At 44.9% G+C, this 16278-nt stretch overlaps 1 protein-coding gene across 3 annotated transcripts in view; it reads left to right on the top strand.

Moving 5' to 3' along the window:
- The window catches only part of ESYT2 (extended synaptotagmin 2), a 99923-nt gene that overhangs the window by 19986 nt on the left and 63659 nt on the right, over window positions 1-16278 (top strand). For all 3 annotated transcript variants that reach the window (XM_003896936.4, XM_009204315.4, XM_009204316.4), the window contains exons 2-3: window positions 11039-11080; window positions 12244-12378. In XM_003896936.4, the coding sequence (XP_003896985.3) occupies window positions 11039-11080; window positions 12244-12378 (177 nt within the window). The remainder of the gene's footprint in view (window positions 1-11038; window positions 11081-12243; window positions 12379-16278) is intronic.

The raw sequence follows: 16278 nt of genomic DNA, 5'->3' as shown, positions 1-16278 counted from the left end.
TGTTTTGTTTTGTTTTTGAGATAGACTCTTTCCCTGTCACCCAGGCTGGAGTGTAATGGCGCAGTCTCAGCTCATTGCAACCTCCACCTCCCAGATCAAGCAATTCTCATGGCTCAGCCCCTCCCAAATAGCTGGGACTACAGGCGCCCACCACCACACCAGATTTTTTTTTTTTTTTTTAAGTAGAGGTGGGATTTCGCATGTTGGCCAGCCTGGTCTTGAACTCCTGACCTCAAGTGATCTGCTGGCCTCAGCCTCCCAAAGTGCTGGGATTATAGGCACAGTGCTGGGATTACAGGTGTGAACCCCCGTGCCAGGTCCCAGCCACAAATTTAATGCCTTTTCCATCTTAAGGTTTGACATGTGACAGCAAAACTAGCATGAAATTATTTTCCTTCTTCAGTTTCACAGATGGAAGATGTGTTCTTACACCTTAGCAACCTCAGGGTATGATACTTTGCTTAATAAGTCGAGAACTTTCAGCTTTTCACTTAAAGGAAGCACTTTATGGCTTCTCTTTGGCATATCCGAATGACCAACATCACTATTGGTGTGTTTTGGGCCATTATTGAGTAAAGTAAAGGTGACTTGACACGAGCACGGTGATCCCACGACGCCTGAGGTGACGATCCAGACAGCACAGGTGAGTGGGCGGGAGCATGCTCAGGGCGTGTCGGACAGAGCGGGGCTCGTGTCTCGAGCGGGACGGAGTGAGATTTCATCACCCTACTCAGAACAGCATGCAGTTTAAAACTGACTGTTTCTGGAAGTTTCCATTTAATATTTTCTGACCTTGGTTGACTACAGGTAATGGAAATCACAGAACGTGGAACTGCCAATAAGTAGGGGATTTCTGTAGTAGGTAACAAATTGGAGGTCAGTGGGTTCAGTTTTCAAACTCTTTACCCCAGTTTTAAGATTTGGGGTATTTGTAATAAAAAAGGAATGTGTGGCAGACATTTTTCTGCGCCTGGAGCTGTGGGGTCTGCTCTCTGGAGAGAGGCTGGACGGCCCCATCCTGTGGCGCCATCCTTTTGCGGGTGTGCGCGTCCTGCTCAGTGGGCAGCAAGCCTCAGCTCATGGCCTGGCCTCCTGTTTGTTTTTGTGGCCAGTGAACAGCTTTTACATTTTTTAATGGCTGGAAGAAAGTGGCAGGTAGGCCGGGCGCGGTGGCTCAAGCCTGTAATCCCAGCACTTTGGGAGGCCGAGGCGGGCGGATCACGAGGTCAGGAGATCGAGACCATCCTGGCTAACACGGTGAAACCCCGTCTCTACTAAGAAATACAAAAAACTAGCCGGGCGAGGTGGCGGGCGCCTGTAGTCCCAGCTACACGGGAGGCTGAGGCCGGAGAATGGCGTGAACCTGGGAGGCGGAGCTTGCAGTGAGCTGAGATCCGGCCACTGCACTCCAGCCTGGGCGACACAGCGCGAGACTCCGTCTCAAAAAAAAAAAAAAAAAAAGAAAGTGGCAGGTGAAAATGTTATGAAATTCAAATTTCAGTGACCATATTAAAGTTCTGTTGGAACACAGCCATGCTCATTAGTTCGTACGCCAACTGTGGTTGAGTGGTTGTGACAGAGACCTCACGGCCCGCAAGTGCCCCAGATATCTCCTGTCTGACCCTTTATGGGGAATGTGTAACATCCAACTGCAGTGAGGCACACAGGCTGTAATTGGGAAAGGTGTTCTGGAACCTTGGTATCAAACATCCAGTGAAGGTAATGATCATATTCAGGAAAAAAGTACTAGTGTTTTCACATGTTTGATTATTTACTGTTTCTTCATTGTGTACAAGCAAATAATTAAAAAGGAAACAGTAAGTTTTAGGGTGGTACATTTCCGACCTCCTCCTCATAAGTCGCGATAGTTACTATCTGCATGAGAATAAAGTTAAGCTCCTAGGAGATATATAAACTTATTTCTTGAAAACGTAAAATTCACAGATCCATTTTAAATCCGATCTTACTTCTTAATCCATGTAGATAGATTTTTAGTATTCCAGTCACTTCTGTAAATCTTTTTTGTTTTGTTTTGTTTTGAGACGAAGTCTCACTCTGTCGCCCAGGCTGGAGTGCAGTGGCGCAATCTTGGCTCACTGCAAACTCTGCCTTCCGGGTTCGCGCCATTCTCCTGCCTCAGCCTCCCGAGTAGCTAGGACTGCAGGTGCCCACCACCACGCCCGGCTAATTTTTTTGTATTTTTAATAGAGACAGGGTTTCAAATAACCCTGTTTTTCCAATCTCATATAGTTTCTCATCTATATTAGAATAAACTGTATATACTATATATATTGTCACACAAAGCTGGATTCATTTAAATAGTATACAGAATATGTGCAATTAATTCAGTACTACAATTGCCCATCTATCTTTTAATCCATTCCAGTTAAAACATAAGCGTGTATATTTGAATTAATATTCATTTGATTTAAATTTAAAATAAAAACAACCAGATTGTCTTCGGTGTTTTAGTGAAGGAGATGAGAAGACAGACTTCCTACCCTTGGACTCGTTTTAATTTGTTATGTTCATGTGACTCATGCCAGGACTTCAGCGTAAATCACGATTATCAAATAATTATGTGACTTTTCTTTCTTTTAGCGGAAACAGGAAAATGTCTAAAGGACTTTAGAATTTTGTGAGAACATGGTTCAAATCTTTGAAAAATACTCTTCATGGCCATGTGTTTATGTGTAAATAAGTCTGTTGATATTAGTGTTTCCATGAAGGGTTACCCTGTTGTTCTCCTGAGTAGAAGCTGTGAGGCGTCCCTATTTTAACTCTGCCATTGAATATTAGTCCTGGCTTAAATTCTCCTATAATTTCACGCATGCACTAAAAGGGGGCTTAACCCCTTTAAAAACTAAATGGATAGAGGAAGAGTATATGTCAGATGTAACATATGAAATTCAGGGTACGTTCTCTTATGAATTAAAACTAAGACTTGGATTTCAAGTGATTTAGACAGCTTTGTTACGAAAGGTATGCTCGGATGAACCTAGTTTTTAAACTTTTCTTTTACTTTGTTTTCTGATCTACCAAAATAGATAATGGTCACTTGTATAATGAAGAAATAGTGAGGAAGCCCTCTCTAGGCCAGTGCCTCCTACGCAGTGTGCATCAGCGCCGACTCGGCTGCCACCGTCCACCTTCAGCCCAGAAGAGCCTTGTGCCCCTGGGGCCCATGGTGGTCACAGCTGAGGCTCAGCCATCATCCCTGTCGCGGCAAGAGTCCTTACTTTAAACTGTTAAGAGTTTAGGTGACATAAGAAAGCAGCAATTTGCCATAGCTCTGGTAGACAACACCATTGGATTTGTGGTGAGAAAGTCAAGGAGTGACTGTGATCACTACGTGTGGTCTCAGTTAAAAACTTCAGGGACGTTAGTGTCTTTTCGGATTTCCTAGTGAAATTTCTCATTAATGTACAAAGCACCTGGGGAGAATTTTGAAAGTGCTTTCTGTTAAGAAATGACCTTAAACAGATGGATTTTTAAGCACTGTCATTGCACCAAAGCGTTGGGGTATCCAGTTACTCTGTTGCAGTAATCGAAGCCCGTAAACCACAGAGAAAATTACAATCTTGTGGATTTTGGAAAAGATCAATTGCTTTATTTACTGTGTGAATTAATTGATTGCCTGCTTTTTATGTAGACTAGAAATAGATAAAAATGGTTATCTTGTGCAATTTCCTTTTACTATTCGAAGTAGTAATTTGACCATACTGTGACAGTTTATTACAGGGTTGACAGATGTTTTAGATTCCTCTCTACCTTTTTAACCGTGAATACTTTCTTTGTAGAAGCAACTATTTGGATAAAGCATCCTAGTATCTTTGAAAAAAATACCATTTAATTATTAAGATTTCTGACCTGCTTTTTCATTTTCCATGAATACTGACCAAAGTCTCTAGAGAAGACGGGAGATGGGCACGTAGGATTTGAGGATCTTGAGAAGGGACAGATAGTTTGGGAGATGAGTAGATATTTGATTATACAAAGATCAGAAGGCACAAATTTGTGTTGGTACCAAATTATATTTAAGTCACTCTCCTGCTAAGTTCAGCAGCCCAGCTGTGGGGACGAGCAGAGATCCCCACTGGTGTGGAGAGGTAACAAGTGCTCCATCAGATCCTCGTGCCTTACAGTTCTAAACATGTAAACGCCGTGTGCCTGGAAGTCTCGTCCACTGTCAGGAATATTGTCCCTAATACTTTTTCTCATGATAATCTGATGCTATGAAGACGTGGTTCTGAGTTACTTTTCCCCAGGCCCCACAGAAGTGCTTCTCTTCCCTCCAGTACAGGGCACCAGTCTTCTTGGAAAGCACTGAATGGGGCCTTGGGTTCTCATGGGCCCCACCTCTGTGTGTATTAGAACCTTGGACTCCCTTTGGTTGTGCTGAGTGTGAACCAAAATTTTCTGGGCAGTTTTAATTTTCTACATGTCTTTCTGACCATTTGCGCTGACTTTAATTCATATGCAGAGAGAACAATATAAAACATTTTAAATATTTAACGTTTTTAGTATTTCCCCAGACCGAATTATTTGAATGCAGGCCACATCTGCTTAGGTAAACCTGTACTATGCTGAGTGCTTCTAAGTAAAGGTGTGTTGCTTGCCTAAACACTTCTAGAAACCAGGTTCTGATTACTCTTGTGATGTAACTAATAAGGAAGAGGCGTCTCATGTTCTTGTAGAACCGTGGTTCTCCTGTCCTTTTTGCCTTATCTGTTCCATTTTTGAGATTGTGTTGATTTTAGACAAGGAAACAAAGCTACTTGCTTAGATTTTTTTCATTTCATAGGCTTAAAGTAGAACTAGCCACATGGTGTAGGAAGGTTGGTGTTTTCAGATGGCCAGTGAACAGGTGACCCTGTCACTTAGGTGCCTTCTGAGGCACGGCGGGGTTGGGCCCCACCTGTGCTGGTGGGGCCTGCTCCAGGGCACACTCTCGATTGCTGTGCCAGTGACTCACATTCCTTCTTCCTTCCCCTTTAGTTGTGGTCTAAGAGAGGGAAAGAATTCTTCCCTGCAAGCAGCCATTGCTTCCAGTAAGAATTTTGTGTATTTTGTTTTTTCCTTTTTAAAATAGTGCCTAAAGCGTTACGCAGCATTGAGCAAAGCTCAAATCCTTCTTGGAATGAGGAAGAATCTTGAATAAATGAACTTGATTGGCAAGTTCATGATTTCATGTTTAGTGGCATTTTGTTTCTAACAGAATCATTTTATCCATTTATCTTTAAAATTTTCCTTAAAGGTATTAAATCAGCAATGCCTCAGGTATAGCATCTTTCTTAATATTTTCTGAGACATTACCTGTCTAAACTTATTCTAGGTTTTTATTTTTAAAAAGGAGTGAGTCAGCAGAATTGTTACTGCATGTTTCAGTGTTATTAATGCTAATGGAATTTTTTTTTTTTTTTTTTAAGTTGAAGTCTCACTCTGTCGCCTAGGCTGGAGTGCAGTGGCGCAATCTCAGCTCACTTCAAGCTCCGCCTCCTGGGTTCATGCCATTCTCCTGCCTCAGCCTCCTGAGTAGCTGGGACTACAGGCGCCTGCCACCACGCCCGGCTAATTTTTTGTATTTTTAGTAGAGATGGGGTTTCACCATGTTAGCCAGGATGGTCTCGATCTCCTGACCTCGTGATCCCCCCTCCTCGGCCTCCCAAAGTGCTGGGATTACAGGTGCGAGCTACCGTGCCCGGCCAATGCTAATGGCCTCTACATTCCTTGTCAAGTGCCTGCTGTACTTTTTTTTTGTAATTAAAAATGCTTGTATCAGCCTGGTGCGGTAGATTGCTCATGCCTGTAATCCCAGCACTTTTAGAGCCCGAGGCAGATGGATCACTTGAGGCCAGGAGTTTGAGACCACCATGGCCAACATGGCAAAACCCCGTCTGTACTAAAACTACAAAAATTAGCCACTTGTGGTGGCGGGCACCTGTAGTCCCAGCTACTCCAGAGGCCTAGGCAGGATAATTGCTTCAACCTGGGAGGCGGAGGTTGTAGTGAGCTGAGATCGTGCCGCTGCACTCCAGCCTGAGTGACAGAGTTAGACTCCATCTCAAAAAAAAAAAAAACAAAAATGCTTATATCGTGCATAGGACGTGGAATTTATGAACAATAAAATCCTATGCAAGTTCTGATTGTTAATACTGGTCTTCAAGGAGAATGTTGTTTGAAGGAAGACATTCCTTTTATTAAATTTTTGTTTTAAACGTTAGCTTTCAATTTTTTTATGTTTGGAAATGGGAGGAATATGATTTAATTGGCAAGAACATTTTGACCGTTTATGTCAGTTCCATCCTGTATACTTCAGCGTGGCGTAACAGGAAGGCCTCTGGAGTCCTTTGGGTCTGGATCTCTTTATTCTACCCGTTCCCCCGAGGCATTCTGTTGTCTGTTAGATGGAGCCACTAATTGTTCAGAGGTTCTGGTGAGGATTAAACAAAATATTGTATGTAGAGTTCCTGGAGCACAGTTAAATGCTCTTTGTATATTTGGTTTAATTTTTCTAAACAAAACAACTTTGGTAATAGCAGCAGCATATTAGAATCTAAAATATGCCTTTGTTCTTTTAAAAGGTAACATTAAAGAGATGTTTGCAGGGTGTCAACTCAAATATAATAGAAACTTGAATAATCGTACAATGATTATTTCTAGTTCATGGAGATAATATAAATATAGAAATTTGTTTTATAATTAGAACTTAAGAGAGATTTGAGTCTTTTTTTTTTAAGCTGAAAGATAAGATTTAAAACTGAATATGTGTTCCTATGTGACTGAGGACTGTGTTTTCTCTGATCCCTGTGTGTCCCAGTCTTTCTCTGTGATGTTTTTGCTACTTTAGATTCTGTTTTATGCAACATAAGCAAATGTTTATGAATATGTATTAGTGAGAAGCAGAGTTTGACTTAGTGAACAGATTTTAAAACTTGGTAACAGATTTACTTTGTTCAAATTTGATATATTCTCTTTCTCATTTTCTTTGGCACATTGGAATAATCACTCAAATGAAAACCTCAGAACTATTGAATGTCTTGGGATACCACTACTAAGAGACGGCTTGATTGTGCAGATTCTAACACAAGCCAGTTAAATTCTAATACAAGCCAGTTCACTTGTATTCAAACGTTATTTGGGAAGAGGATTTCTCTATTCATTCCAGAACAGAATGGGGCACTACCGGCAGTTCCTCCCATGCTCCTCCTGCAACTCTGCCTCACTGCAGGCGTGGGTGCCGCCTCCTCCCATGCTCCTGCCCGTCACTGCCTCACTGCGGGCGTAGGTGCCGCCTCCTCCCGTGCTCCTGCCCGTCACTGCCTCACTGCAGGCGTGGGTGCCGCCTCCTCCCGTGCTCCTGCCCATCACTGCCTCACTGCGGGCGTGGGTGCCGCCTCCTCCCGTGCTCCTGCCCGTCACTGCCTCACTGCGGGCGTGGGTGCCGACTCCTCCCACGCTCCTGTCTGTCACTGCCTCACTGCAGGCGTGGATACCGCCTCCTCCCACGCTCCTGCCCGTCACTGCCTCACTGCAGGCGTGGGTGCCGCCTCCTCTCATGCTCCTGCCCATCAGTGCCTCACTGCAGGCATGGCTGCCACCTCCTCCCATCCTTCTGTCCGTCACTGCCTCACTGCAGGCATGGGTGCCACCGCCTCCCACTCTCCTGCCCATCAGTGCCTCACTGCAGGCGTGGGTGCCGCCTCCTTCCATGCTCCTGTCCGTCACTGCCTCACTGCAGGCGTGGGTGCCGGCTTCACCCATTCTCCTGTCCGTCACTGCCTCACTGCAGGCGTGGGTGCTGATCCCATGCTCCTGTCCATCCTGAGGCTGTCCAGGAGCCCACCAAGAGACACCTCATTAGAACAAAAGCTGCTCCTACCACCCAAGAAATTCAAGAGATTTAGTACCTTTGTGTGGGGAATCAGGGATGAGAGACCAAATATTAGAACAAAAGATTCTCCTAGCACTCCCACCTACAAGGGGTTTTAGGAGTTCTATGTTAAGTACTAGGGGCAGAGACCAAATATATGTATTTCTTGTTATTTCACACCTGGCCAACCCCAGCTCATATACGGCTAGTTTCTTTCTTTCTTTTTTGTTTGGTTTTTTTTTTTTTTTTTTTTTTTTTTTTTGAGACGGAGTCCCAGGCTGGAGTGCAGTGGCGCAATCTCAGCTCACTGCAACCTCCACCTGCTGGGTTCAAGCAATTCTGCCTCAGCCTTCTGGGTAGCTGGGACTACAGGTGTGCACCACCACGCCTGGCTAATTTTTTTGTATTTTTAGTAGAGACTGAGTTTCTCCATCCTGGCCAGGTTGGTCGCGAACTCCTGACCTCGTGATCCGTCCGCCTTGGCCTCCCAAAGTGCTGGGATTACAGGCGTGAGCCACTGCACCTGAATCTTCCATGGACCCTTCCAGGCAGCAGCGGACTCTCCTTCCTGTGCCGGCACACTGTTCTCCCTCCCTGGCTGGCGGCCACGCCTCCCACACCAGCCCCTCCTCCAGCGACAAGCCTCCAAGGACAGCAGCAGGTCTCATTCCCGCTGGATCTGGAGGAAGTGCTTGCTAAATAGATTCTTCAACAGAACAGTCAACACATGTGCAGGAGATTAAATACGGCCCAGTGACTAATAAAAGCAGAACTCACCTTATTTTTGCTGTGATATATGACTGAGTAGAGAAGCTTTATTATTATTACATAAGTATAATTCTGTAGGTGATTCTGGTACTGGTATGTTTAGCTTTAAGGTGTTGCTCAGGCGTTAAGGATGACAGGATGAGTAGGACTTTACTAGCATACTGTCAGACCAAATTTGAGAAGTACCAGTAAACTTAGAGAAATCTAATGTTAGAGAAGGAAGAATGTTTTCATTTTGGAACATTTTTTACAGGAGTCATTTTATGATATTTATCTTTAAAACTTGATGTTCCAAAAAATTTTCTTTACAAATCAAATTTGGAGTAGATTACTTGGTGTAAGATAATCCTGTTTCCAAGTATCGTTTTCATCTAATATCATTAAAATATGGTTTAATTAATGAAAATTGCACTTTCACATAATTTTGGTCATTTGTTATATAAAAATAGTACTCCTGTATTAGAAACATTTTCTTAATTTTAATCCTAAATTACAGAATTAGTTCATGCTTATAAGGATTTCAAAAGTATAGAAATACAGAGGGAAATGTAAGAGCTGAGTTTCCTCATTACTAGTTTCGTACATATTCTTGCAGACCTCTTTTCTATGCATTTATTAGCATGTGTAACTTACATTAGAACATGTTTCTATACACATGCATGTGTGTACGATATTTTTAAAACTATATGGCCTCTTAATTTTTTTTTTTTTTTTTTTTTTTTGAGACGGAGTCTCACTCTGTCCCAGGCTGGAGTGCAGTGGCACGATCTCGGCTCACTGCAACCTCCGCCTCCCGGGTTCTCCTACCACAGCCTCCTGAGTAGCTGGGATTGCAGGCGCCCGCCACCATGCCTGGCTAATTTTTGTATTTTTAGTAGAGACGGGGTTTCACTGTGTTGATCTCTTGACCTTGTGATCCGCCTGCCTTAGCCTCCCAAAGTGCTGGGATTGCAGGCGTGAGCCACCGTGCCTGGCCAAGGATGTTTTATTTTAGCCCTAATGGCAGAGAAAATATTTTCTTTCTCTTTTTTTTCAATCCAGAGAGAGGGTCTCACTCTGTCACTCAGGCTGGAGAGCTGTAGTTCAATCATGGCTCACTGCAGCCTGGAACTTCTGGACTGAAGTGATCCTCCCGTCTCGGCTTCTGAGTAGCTGGGACTGGGACTACAGGTGTGCACCACCATTTTTTTTAGAGACAGAATCTCACTATGTTGCCTAGGCTTGTCTTGAACATCTGGCCTCAAGCAGTCCTCCTGCCTCAGCCTCCCACTATATTGGAATTACAAGTGTGAGCCACCGCGCCCAGTCCATGTTTTTTTTTAAATAGGTTTTCTTTTTTTTTTTTGAGACAGACTCTCCCTCTGTCATCCAGGCTGGAGTGCAGTGGCACGATCTCAACTAGCTACAACCTCCACCTCCCAGGTTGAAGCGATTCTCCTGTCTCAGCCTCCCAAGTAGCTGGGATTACAGGCGGGTACCGCCACACTCTGCTAATTTTTGTATTTTTAGTAGAGACGGGGTTTCCCCATGTTGGCCAGGCTGGTGTTGAACTCCTGGCTTTAAGTAATCCACCCGCCTCAGCCTCCTAAAATGTTGGGATTACAGGAATGAGCCACCATACCTGGCCCTAAATAGGTTTCTTTTCTCCTGTACAAACCCTTCTCCAGTATCCAGGCCCTCCCTGCAGAATTTTAAGGGGGATCCCCATCTGGGTGAAGGTGGGAGATGGTACGGAGGGGAGCCAAGTAAGGAAGAGTGTCTCTTGGCTGGTTTGGGCCAAAAGAGAAAAGCAAAAGGAAAGAGTGAATTTTATTTTAGTTTATATTTTGTTACTTTATTTTGTGGAGTCTCATTATGTTGTCCAGACTAGGGTGCAGCACTAATCACAAGCATGATTGTAGCACATTGCAGACAAGCTCCTGGGCTCAAGGGATCCTCCCACCTCAGCCTCCCGAGAACCTGGGACTTGCAGGTTTGCGCCACCATGGCTGACCTGGGCAGGGTAGAGGCTCAGCCTAGATTTCCAGGACATGATGATAATATACTAACAGGTTAGAAGCATGTTTTTTTAAACAAGGTAAAGGTCAGTTTTGTATAATCTATGATGTTTCAGATTCCAGTGAATTTCCTCTGGACAGTGGGGTGCAGGGAAGACTCTGACGGCATTTTCCACACTCAAATTTTCTGCTCATCATGTTCTCAGAATGTAGAGAGCTGGGGTGCCATGCATTTCACTTTCCCTCCTTGGAGACCAGTTTCCAAAGCTTTAGAGCAGAGTGTTTTAAAGAAGCATCATGTAAACATAGGACATATAATGGGAATATGAAATTGCCTGCTTGACGTTTTATTTACAGTTGTTGGGAGTTAATAAGTCATATGTGTGTATTTTCTTCCTAGGTTCATTTTCCAGACACTGAAAGAGCAGAATGGCTAAATAAGGTAAGATTAGAGTATACCAAATACCGTCTATCAGTGGAATTGGAGGATGAGATACCATCTTTCCATATTTGGGAATTTGCATGTTGGTAACATTTGAGCTCGTTTGGACTTTAGTGGGTTGGCTTCTGCTCCCCAAAGACCTCAGTCATAACAAATGCATTTCTTGTCTTTCCAGAGAGTGAGAACTGTCTCTTTGACTTGAGAAAAGTATAGGCATGTGCATATTTATATCTCTGGCCATGTGTCTTCTTTTCTGAACAGCCAGGGCTCAAATCTATTTTATAATAATCATAAGTTTTAAGAAACATTACAAAGAAAGAAATAACTTACAAGAAACTGGATAATCAATAACAATCCTTTTTTTTTTTTTTTTTTTTTTGAGATGGCGTTTCACTCTTGTTGCCCAGGCTGGAGCTCAGTGGCACGATCTCAGCTCACCGCAACCTCCACCTCCCGGGTTCAAGTGATTCTCCTGCCTTGGCCTCCCGAGTAGCTGGGATTACAGGCATGCACCACCACACCCGGCTAATTTTGTATTTTTAGTAGAGATGGAGTTTCTCCATATTGGTCAGGCTGGTCTCGAACTCCCGACCTCAGATGATCGCCTGCCTCAGCCTCCCAAATTGCTGGGATTACAGGCGTGAGCCCCTGCACACAGCCAGCAATCATTTTTTTAAAGGTTATGTTTTTAGAACAGTATACCTTGAATTAGATCTGTTTTATCTCTGTATTTCGTGCATCTTTAGGGCTACACAGTGAGCTCAGATGTTGATATGATCACTTTAAAGTGCTGGAAGTTCATTTGTCATTAAAAATGTAGGTGCTTGTTAATATTTATACAGTTGAAGAACTATAAATATTACTGTTGTTTTCAGCAACAAGTTGAAACCACAGGACTTTTAGAAATCTTTAAACGTGCTGACATACTTAAACAGAATATTTAACCAGAATGACTAGTTCCTGCAACGTATTAGGTAATCAGTAGTTGGTTTTTCTAATAACTTTTTAGAATTTAGATCATGTTGATTTTGCATAACAAGAAGATCCTCCCCCCTCTTTATTTTCAAAACCAGGTTTGGTCCATTGCGAGAGTTTCTCATGAGCACTCGTGTGTGTCATGCTTTATAGCATTTTGTTTACACTGAGTTCTTTTTCCTTTCCAGACTGTAAAACACATGTGGCCTTTCATTTGCCAATTTATAGAGAAGTTGTTTCGAGAAACTATAGAACCAGCTGTGCGGGGAGCAAACACCCACCTCAGCACCTTTAGTTTCACGAAGGTCGACGTGGGCCAGCAGGTCAGTGGTGTTCTCTTAAGTATCCTCACATGTGCACACAGTCAGACTGCTGTGAAAACATGAAAAACACATTTTCTTTTTTTTTTGTTTCCTCTTGAGACGGAGTCTCGCTCTGTCGCCCAGGCTGGAGTGCAGTGGCACTATCTTGGCTCACTGCAGTCTCTGCCTCCCAGGTTCACACTATTCTCCTGCCTCAGCCTCCCGAGTAGCTGGGACTACAGGCGCCCACCACCACGCCCGGCTAATTTTTTGTATTTTTAGTAGAGATGGGGTTTCACCATGTTAGCAGGACGGTCTCGATCTCCTGACCTCGTGATCCACCCGCCTCGGCCTCCCAAAGTGCTAGGACTACAGGCGTGAGCCACCGCGCCCAGCCAAAAAACACATTTTCTTTTCTTTTCTTTTTTTTTTTCAGACAGGGGCCTCACTATGTTGCCCTGCTTGGCCTCAGACTCCTAGGCTCAAGTGATCTTCCTGCCTCAGGCTCCCAACTAGCTGGGTGTATGTTTTTTAAACAACTTCGATGAGCCCAGTGGCTCATGCTTGTGATCCCAGCACTTTGGGAGACCTGAGCTAGAGACCAGCCTGGGCAACGAAGTGGGACCCCGTCTCTGCAAAAAAGTTTCAAAGTTAGCTGGGTGTGGTGGTGCACATGTGTGGTTCGGACTACACGGGAGGCTGAGGCAGGAGGGTCACTTGAGCCCCAGGAGGTTGAGACTGTGGTGAGCCATGATCGCACTACTGCATTCCAGCCTGAGTGACAGAGTGAGACCCTATTTCAAAAACCAGACAGCTTCAAATTATGTTCTGAGGAAAATTGTTCACCAAGAAGGTCTACCGGGTATACCTGCATTTCCCACTCAGGCTCTGCCTCCAGCCGCGGGGCCTTTTCCCATCTGTCAGGAGGCTGTCCTGCTGCCCTCTCACCTGCCGTGCCCCTTCCTGTCTGTCAGGAGGCTGTCCTGCTGTCCTCTCGCCCTCGGTGCCTTTTCCTGTCTGTCAGGAGGCCGTCCTGCTGCCCTCTTGCCCTCACTGCCCCTTCCCATCTCTGTCACTCAGGCTCTGCCTCCAGCCATGGTGCCTTTGCCCATCTCTGTCTGGAGGCCATCCTGCTGCCCTCTCACCTGCCGTGCCCCTTCCCGTCTCTGTCACTCAGGCTCTGCCTCCTGCCACGGTGCCTTTTGCCGTCTCTGCCGGGAGGCCATCCTGCTTCCCTCTAACCCTCACTGCCCCTTCCCATCTGCCGGGAGGCCGTCCTGCTGCCTTCTTGTCCGAGGTGCTGTCTTGGCCATGTCAGCCTCCGTCGCATGGCTTCTCTTTAACACTGACTTTTTTCCCCTCACGTGTCTTTCTGCTCCACGTTCTTCTGTCAGCACGCCCTTTTCGCGCTAGTTTTAAGTAGTCTTTCCTGTGAGAGAGTTTGATATGTGAATTCATGCTAAATGTGCAGTAATTAACATGTTTAAGGTGTTTACCCCTCTCGGGATGTTAAAAAACAAAACTACTAATGACTCTAATGCTGGTAAGGTAGGTACACCATTCATTACGTAGGTGGAAGGAAAGATGGATTTTGTTAACGGAGTCACATTATGTAAAAAGGAAACCTCTACTTCCTAATACCACTTCTTGTAAAAGCCTCAAGAGTACATTTAGTTGATCATGGGAAGTTTTTCTTTTTATTTTGTATTTTTAAATTAGTGTTTAAGCAGCAACAGTCCAAGGTAACATTTATATGCCTGAAGACTCAGAACGTGAGAGTTCTTATAAACACACACACAGTCCGTACACGTTAGTGCACGCACAGCAGAGTAAGCACACAGACATCCCCGCACAGTGTGGTTCAGGGTTGTGATAGATGTGGCTGCAGGAGGGTCTGGCATGGCCACTGTGTATTTGCCACCTGTTAGTGGGCACCCGTGTCCACCCCATGCTCTCCAGGGTGCTGGCCACCTTTCTCCGTCAGAGCTGACTTTCTGTGTGCAGAGAATGCTCTGTCTCAGAAGCAGTTACTCCAGACGCAGTGCCTCCTGTGCAGCCTTACATGTGACACCTGCCTGTATGTGCTGCTGCTTTTCTTGTGACATGCCTGAGGCGTGGCCATCCTGTGCAAGAGCCCATGTCGCTACACAGGACGCCTGCGGGACGAGCCCGTGTCTCTACGCAGGACGCCTGCGGGACGAGCCCGTGTCTCTACGCAGGACGCCTGTAGTACATTTTCAGTGTTGGCTTTACCTTCAACACCTAAAATGGTAACCGCAGATGGGGAAAAACACAATTACAAGTTAAAGTGCCATGTGAGTGCAGGTTAAAATCTCAGTGACAGGTTAAATGCTGTAAAGCAGGGGCTGCATGCTCTGTCTGTACATGGCCAGGTCGTACATGTTTTAGCTCTGACTCCACCTTAAGTCTCTGTGGCACACTGTTCTGCTGTCTCTCCCTCCCTTCTTTCACAGCCCTTTAGCCAAGTGAAAACCATCCTAGCTCCAGGGCTGTAGAGTCAGGCCAAGGGCCACATTTAGCCTGTTATGCCCTAAGTTACAGCATGTTCATGTTTGTGGATATTTAAAATTCCAATCTCACCTGGGTTTATTTTAGGAATAATTTTATTATGTTTGAGTTCCATCACACACACTTTAAGTCTGATACCAGCTGAATAAGAAGGTCCTTGGAGAATAGCAAGAGTATTAAGAGGAGTGCTGATTCAATAAAGATAACTTTGGCATTTTCACCTACTGTACCAATGTCTTACAAGTGGCAAACCCAGGCTTTCTGATGAAGGGACAGATAGAATGGCATGCGGAGTCCTGTGCAGGGCCCTTGGCCAGACTGTGTGCTGACCAAGACCTCGGGCAGCTCGGCAGTGTTGCCTTCTGGTGTTTGTCCTTCCTTAGGTAATGCCCAGTCATCTGGAGTGGGGTTGGTCCCTTCATCTCAGTGTCATTTGGGGAGTATGTTATCTGAGGTACATCATGCCTGCCCCATTTTCACTTATTAGCATAATGTGGTGATTATATTTGTAGTGCAGTCTGTACATGGCTTAGCTAGTGCCATAAAGAAAAAGCCTGGGAACTTGGGAGCATAGGAGGTGTCTAGACTCTCAGGTAAAGGCTTAGAGTTTGGTTCGACAGCTAGGTGAGAGGTGTGATTTTAATACACTCAAACTTGTCAGAGTAAGCAGTAGTTCTCTAAAAGTAAGGTGCTTCTTTCATTTTTGAGACAGGGTCTCACTCTGTCACCCAGGCTGGAGTACAGTGGCGTGATCACCACACACTGCAACCTCAATCTCCCGGGCTCAAGGGATTCCCCCTACCACAACCTCCTGAGTAGCTGGGACTACAGGTGCGTGTCCCCACGCCTGGGTCTCCACCAAGACTGGTCTCAAACACTTAGGCTCAAGTGATTGTTTCACCTCAGCCTGCTGAAGTGCTGGGATTACAGCTTTGAGCCATCGTGCCCAGCGTTTTGTTTGTTTTGTTTTTTTTAAGAGATGGGAGTTCACTCTGTTGCCTAGTCTGGAGTGCAGTGGCACAATCATAGCTCACTGTAGCCTCAAACTCCTGCTCTCAAGCAGTCACCCCATCTCAGCCTCCTAAGTAGCTAGAACCACAGGCGTGCGTTCCCATCTTAGCTATTTTTTTAAAATTTTTGTAGAGAGAGGGTTTCACCATATTGCCCAGGCTTGTTTCAGTCTCCTGGCTTCAAGCAATCCTCTGCCTTGGTATCCCAAAGTGTTGGAATTACAGACCTGAGCTGTCACGCCTGGGCATGAAAGTCTTAAGAAATGAAAAATTAGGAGACATAAAGAATAAATGAAAGGAAGTTATGTTTCAAACATGGTAGTACTAGGATGGAGTACCGGAAAAGGGTCAAGTTAGATGCGAAGAGACGAGAGTAAGAGGC

This window comes from Papio anubis, chromosome 4 (assembly GCF_008728515.1).
Source record: "Papio anubis isolate 15944 chromosome 4, Panubis1.0, whole genome shotgun sequence".
NCBI classification, from domain to species: Eukaryota; Metazoa; Chordata; class Mammalia; order Primates; family Cercopithecidae; genus Papio; species Papio anubis.
This window is presented reverse-complemented; position numbering and strand designations above follow the sequence as displayed.